Consider the following 7,010-nt stretch of genomic DNA (forward strand, 5'->3'; position numbering starts at 1 on the left):
AATTATTAAATTTTTAACAGATGAGTTAAACTTTTAACCAAATAGTTAAATTTTTATTTTAAAAATATTTTTAATTTAAATCAAAAACAGTTGAATTCAAAGAAAAAAGAATGTTTAACGAAAACTAGAAGCATTAAAATTTCAGTTAAAAATAATTAATAAAGCTATTTTTACAAATAACAAAGGTTTTCCATGTTTGTAGGCACCCTGGAGACTTTAGAACAATTCTATTTTTTTTCAGATTTCGACGCAGAATTTCGACGTAGTCTGCAAATTTAAGCGAAGTTTTTCTGAGAAGAATTTTTATACGATGAGTGGCAGTCATGCAGCTAAATTTGGCTGAGAATCTTAAGAAATCGCAAATAAAAGAAAAAGTTAATTGTCTTCATTGTTTTATATAATACCGAATTTTCAAAAAGTTATCCAATTTTCTACTCAAATTTTGATCAGCTAGGCAAAAGGTTTTCAAAATTTTTGTAAAAAATCGGGCACTTTCTTGAAAATCCGCTATTGGTAAAAATAATCAAGATAATTAACTGTTTTATTTTAATTTTGATAAGGCGTTTCTCACTTCGATACAGTCGGAACTCCACATTGTTTTGAAAAAAAAGAACCCGATTTTTGTATAATTTTTTATATAGAAAATAGTTACAAAATGTATCGCCTACATTTTTCAATAAAAAGACTTCACCCCAAATTGTATAAAACCATCCTATCTTTATCTTATTTACGTGATGAATGAAAAAAGCCATAACCGAGGGAAGGAAAATAACCTACCCGAAAAATGCAAACCCCTTTAATCAAAGTAAGTGATATATTCTATCGAAAATGTTTTTCAGGTTCAACATTGACCGTCCCTTCTTTCTGTTTTAGGGAAACGGAAATAATTTACATCAGAATCGAGCCCGGATCGATCCTGCTTCCCGTGAAAAGAAGGGTCAGGAAGCCACCCGAAACGAACAACAACACCGCGCCAATCCGCAATCCCTCGAACAATAATGACGATGAAATCGACAAAATTATCCACGACCTTGAACAATACATCTGTGATTTTTGCAATGTGAGTTTCACGTCGAAGGACGATCTAAGCGAACACATATCGCTCTACAAATTCTCCTGTGAAATCTGCAGCCAGCATTTTCAGTTCATGCCGCAACTCGATGTCCATTACTCGTCGAATCATGGTCCGGAAACGTTTCCGTGCTCCAAGTGCGACTACGTCTGCAAATCCATGTCCACTCTGCAGTATCACTACGTCATGAATCATATGCAGGGGAAAAATTATAAATGCGAGATATGTTCCAGGAAATTCAAGGACAAAAATGATCTAAACATTCATTTAAGTCGGGCTCACAGTGGAAATTCGTGCACTTGTGAAATATGTGGACACAAAAGTTCAAGTTTTCAGGCTCTCAAGAGCCACATGAGATTCATTCATCACAAAACCGGACTTTCCCCGGAATTTGGGGAAAAATGCACAACTTGTGGGAAGAACTTTATGGAAAAGGGGGCGTTGAAGATGCATATGAAGGTCCACTCGAGCGCGAGACCGTACGAGTGCGTCATTTGTAATAATAATTTCTCGAGGCAGGCGTCTTATGAGCAGCATGTCCTGACCCATATGGAGAAAAAAATGTATCCGTGTGACGTTTGTGGAAGAGATTTTACTCAAAAATCGGGACTTATTTTCCATAGAAAGAGGCACAAAGGTGATCTTCCACCGCTGCCGACTGTTTCTGTGAAGAAAGTTGTGGAGGATTTTATTGCGAATTTTTTGCGCGAGAGGCGTCATTCTAGTCCGGAAAGTAATTTCTTTGAGTAATTTAGTAGATTGGGAGTTGAGAGAGTTTTTTTCAGGGCGGTAAAATAATTTTTTTTTTTTTTGTTAAATCTTAATCCCACATTTTTTTTTCTTTTTGTGAGAAATTTCCATAATTTTTCGAGATTTCAATAAAAGGGTTTTTATTTTTTTAATGAATGCATTATAGAATTTAAATTTAAGCTAAAAGATACACCTGAAGATAGAATAACTTTAAAAATTAATACATTGTTTTAAAGATATTAAAAAAGTGTCAAAGGATTTCATAGGATTTAACCTTCACAGCCTAAATGGGTGTATTATACCCAGAAGATATTTTCGGTTCATTATATAGTTATTTCAGTTTTGTGAAAATATTTATAGTAATATGTTGAATTCAAAAAACTGCATAGGAATGAAAATATTTTAAGGTCTTTTTTTGAATTTCATAGGATTTAAAATATTTTACGGTATTTTTAAATTTTGCAATTTTAAAAAAATATTTCAATAATTCCAAGGAATTAAAAATAATTATAAAGCTTTTAGGGAATTTTTGAGATAATCAAAAAGTTCTAAAGGATTAGAAATTTTTTTTAATTCCATTAATTGCTGAATATATTTCAATAATTTGAAGGAATTTCTAAAGATTTTAAAGATTTTAAAGGATTTTTAAAAATCTTAGGTGATTTTAAAGATATTAAAAATGTATCAAAGAATTAAAAAAAAATTTATAGGATTGAAAATATTTTAGATTATTTTAAAAAATTTCAATAATCTGAAGGAATTCTAAAGGATTATAAAGATTTTAGGAAAAAAAATTTTTAATTCTAAGTAATTTTCAAGATATTCAAAAAGTTTTAATGGATTGAAAATATTATGTGGTATTTTTTGAAATTCCATGAATTCTTGAGTATATTTCGATAATTGAAGGAATTCCAACAGATTTGAGAGATTATAAAGAATTTTTAGAAGTGCTTAAAAATTTTAAAGATCATAAACAATTTTTTCAAAGTCCAAGGAATTTTAAATACATTAAGGAAGTTTCAAAGGATTTCAAGAAATTGTATAAGATTGAAAATATTTTAGGATACTTTGAACAATTTGAATGAATCGTTGAATATATTTAAGTAATTTGAAAAATCATTTATTATTTATAAAAAAAGCATTGATTATTATTTTTAAGAATCTTTCAAATTAAGGGTATTATTTTTCCTATTTGTATAATGATTTTTTATAATAATTGGCCCTTTTTTATTTCACTTTCAGAAAAGATAATTAAAAAACATGACATTTAGTATCTAGCTCGAAATTTTCTTTTAAGTCTTAAAAATTTAGGTAATTTTTTGTATCGAATAACGCAAAACCTGTGGATGAGATCTTTAAAAAGAATGTTTGGACCACCCTATTGTTTGTAAAATTGAGGAAAATAGGAATATTGTTAAATATAACCAAATTTAAGAGAAATTTAAGTGCAATATAAAAAAATCGTTAATTGTTTATTTAAGACTTAAAATGGACAAATTGAATTTTAGGCAAGATTTTGAAGAACAAAATAAGGGGACGACTGAAAAGTCCTAACAAATTTAATTCTAGACATTGTAAAATTCTCAAAAAATAAAATTCCCGAATTATAAAATTCCCCACAATTTATTCCAGCAATCTTATAATTTCAGGAATTATCTATTTATCATATTTTTCTGGGAATTTTATTTTCCGGAATTTTTCAGTCCCGAAGTTTCATTATTCGGGAATTTTAAAATTCAGTAATTTAATAACTTTTCGGGAATTATAATATTGAGACTAATTTTATTATTCGGGAATTCGCTAATTCCCATATGGGTAAATCCCCGAATAATAAAATTCTTAGCTAATGAAATCCCCGAATAATAAAATTTTCTGATAATAAAATACCTGAAGGATAAAATTTCCAAAATAGAAAATCTTGACGGAAAATTGCTGAATTATTAAATATCAGAAATAGAAAATTCCCAAATTTAAAGATTAACCAATTTTGTTTCTAAATATTATTTATTAAAAATACATTAATCAAATTTTTCTTACAAAAAATATATATCTTTAATGTTTGAAGTTTCTAAAATTATTGTTTAAATTAAAAATAACAATAATTGAAGAAAAAAAATTTTTGAATGACAATTTTTTCAAAATATAATATGTATAAAAAAAATTATTGTTTAGATTCGGAAATTTGATAAATTCGAGAATTTTGAGCCGCGCATTTTAATAAACATTATTTATTTATTAAAAATACAAGAATAAAATATTATGATGGATAAATATTTTTAAAAAATTGTTAATATATTTTTATTTAATTATTATTTGAATTTAAAATTGGCCGACTGAAAAATCCCGAAATGGAATAAAATAACCCAAATGATAAAATCGCCTACAAATTAAAATTCACGATTTGGAAAATCCCCCAAAAATAAATTGCCGATAATATAAAAAATCCGAAACTATATTCACGAAATTGTTAAATAATAGCATGAAAAGTAATAATAAAAATATTTTCTTGTTTGGGAATGTTATTTTTCTGGATTTTAAAGATTTCTCAGAATTTTTTTTTTAAATGAACTTAGATTTCTCTTTAAAAATCTTGTTAGATTTTAGCAATCCAACTATTTTCCTCGATTTTCTAAATTACTTGAAAAATTATTGAATTTTGAGATAAGCACTGAATAATTAATCTCCCTTTAAATAAAAAAATTCGTATAGATATTATTTATTTCAACTTATATACTCAGTGTGGAAATTTAGCTTTAAGAAAAAATGTTAATTTTGTAACATTATGAAAAAAATCAATCGATTCGTAATGTTTAATCCTAAAATTATTTACTTTGAAAGACATCACATTTAAAATTCTTTAATTTTGAAGATTTATTTTGAAGATTTTATTTTAAAAGTTTCATTTTTACTTTTTTTATCGCTCGTTTTTGTTTTTAGATAGCATTATGTCCTAATTAAACAACCTCAAATATAAATGTTTCAACCTGAAAATTGTCTGATTGAAAATTTAAAAAAATTATGATTTAAAAAATATTTAAATGTCCAATACTTCAAGAATGAACAATTTTAAATGAAATCTTTAAAATTAAAAGATCAGAATTTTTTAAGTTTGACAATGATTTAGTTATTGACGGCTATTTCTATTCTATTTCAAAATTTTAGTCATAACTCATTTTTCATGTTATAAATTTGTAAGTTTGTAAGTTGTTTGCACTTCTTCAGGACAGTAATATAAGAAAAAGTTCTTACAGTTTTTAAGGTGTAAATGTAACTTGAATAAAGGTTTTACATTGTAAAGATGCTATTTAATTACCTAAATCTTTACTTATTGTTTACAATTTTTGTCTTTCAAAGGAATAAATTTTAATAGAAAATTATTGTGTTTCATGAACAGCAATAGTAAAGTGGAGGTTCGGAATGGTAAGTTATTATATGTAAAATATAGTATATTTTTTAGATTTAATTTTTAAAAGGCCACTGTAAACCAGAAAAAAATATTTTTTATAGTTTCTCAATTTAAGGTTCGAACAAATATTAATTTTCAATTAAATATTTCAAATTGATTCCGCTATCCCTACTTCCCTTACTTTTCCACTTCTCTCTCTCCTTCCTTCTCTGACAGTCCCCTTCCCATACTTCCCTTCCCCAGCACTCACATAACACTCACCTACTCACCCTTATTTATAATCACCTCCCCTCATTCTGCCTCACTTACCGCTTCCCCTAATTTACCATACTCGCCCATTCCCTCATTTATAATGTTTCCCCCCACTAATTTCCCCTTATTTTTCCAACCAAATTCCCCTTCTTCGCTCCGCTTATTTTCCCAAATCCTCACTTATTCCTCTTCTTCCCTCACCTCATTTAACCTAATTCCACTCCCCTTATTTCCTCTGCTTTCTTTTCACTAATTTCCCTTTATATTCCCGCAATTTGTTTCCCCTCACTTCCCTCCCCTCATTCTCCCTTATCTCTCCTACCACCTTTCCCTTAATTTACCATACTCACCCATGTTTTCATTTCTACTACTTCCCCTCCACTCATTTTCTTCCTCTTATTTCCCCTTGTATCCCCGCTATTCTTTTTCCCTCTCTTGCTTCCCCTTATTCTCCCTCACCTTTTCTTTCCCCTAATTTACTATGCCTACCCATCCCTTCATTTCTACTTCTTCACCTACACTCATTTACCCTTATTTTCCAACAGAATAGCCCTTCTTTCCTCCCCTATTTTTCAAAAATCCCCCTTTCCCCTTCTTCCCTCCCCTTATTTCCCAAACTTCCCCGTTTATTCCCGTTCTTCCCTTCTACTAATTTCTCCTTATATCTCCGCAATTCGTTTCCCCTAACTTCCTTCTCATTCTCCCCCATTTCCCCTAATTTACCATACTCACCCATTCTTTCATTTCTACTATTTCCCCTGCACTCATTTTCTTCCACTTCACCTTGTATCCCCGCTATTCGTTTTCCCTCACTTCCTTCCCCTCATTCTCCCTCACCTTTTCCCCCCCTAATTTACCATACTTACCCATTTCCCTCATTTCCACTACTTCACCTACACTCATTTTCCCTTATTTTCCCGACCGAATTCCTCTTCTTTCCTTCCCTTATTTCCCCCAATCTCCCTTTATCGCCCTTTTCTCTCTCCTCATTTAACCTAGTTTCACTCCTCTTATTTTCCCTACTTCCCTTCTACGTATTTCCCCTTATATACCCTCTATTCGTTTTCTCTCATTATTCCTCACATTTCCTACCCCCTTTCCACTAATTTATCATACTAACTCCCTCGCGTCATTTATAATACTTCCCCTTCCCTCACTTTCGCCCATTTCCCTTCACTCATTTTTCCTTATTCCGCCAAATCCTTCTTTATTTCCCTTTTCCCTCCCCTCGCCTTCTTCCCTTCCCTTATTTAACCTAATTCCACTTCCCTTATTTGCCCTACTTCCGTTACACTTATTTACCCATCATTCGCTTTCCCTCTCCTCAACCCCCCTATCCCTTTTACCATAATTTACCATACTCCCATTTCCCTCATTTCTACAACTTCTCCTTCCCTCACGTTCGCTAATTCCACTTCCCTCATTTCCACAACTCCCTTTTCATTCATTTTCTTTTACATACTGGCCATTCGTTTTCCTTCGCCCCCTATCTGCTTTTCCCTAATTTAACATACTTCCTCCCCTCATTTC

The 7,010-nt window shown here is 30.3% G+C and overlaps 1 protein-coding gene across 1 annotated transcript in view; it reads left to right on the forward strand.

Moving 5' to 3' along the window:
* The window catches only part of LOC117181069, a 187,425-nt gene that overhangs the window by 131,093 nt on the left and 49,322 nt on the right, over nucleotides 1-7,010 (forward strand). Inside the window, exon 7 of the mRNA XM_033373637.1 lies at nucleotides 840-1,818. Within this exon, the coding sequence (XP_033229528.1) occupies nucleotides 840-1,818 (979 nt within the window). The remainder of the gene's footprint in view (nucleotides 1-839; nucleotides 1,819-7,010) is intronic.

The sequence above is a fragment of the Belonocnema kinseyi genome, chromosome 10 (genome assembly GCF_010883055.1).
Source record: "Belonocnema kinseyi isolate 2016_QV_RU_SX_M_011 chromosome 10, B_treatae_v1, whole genome shotgun sequence".
NCBI lineage: Eukaryota > Metazoa > Arthropoda > Insecta > Hymenoptera > Cynipidae > Belonocnema > Belonocnema kinseyi.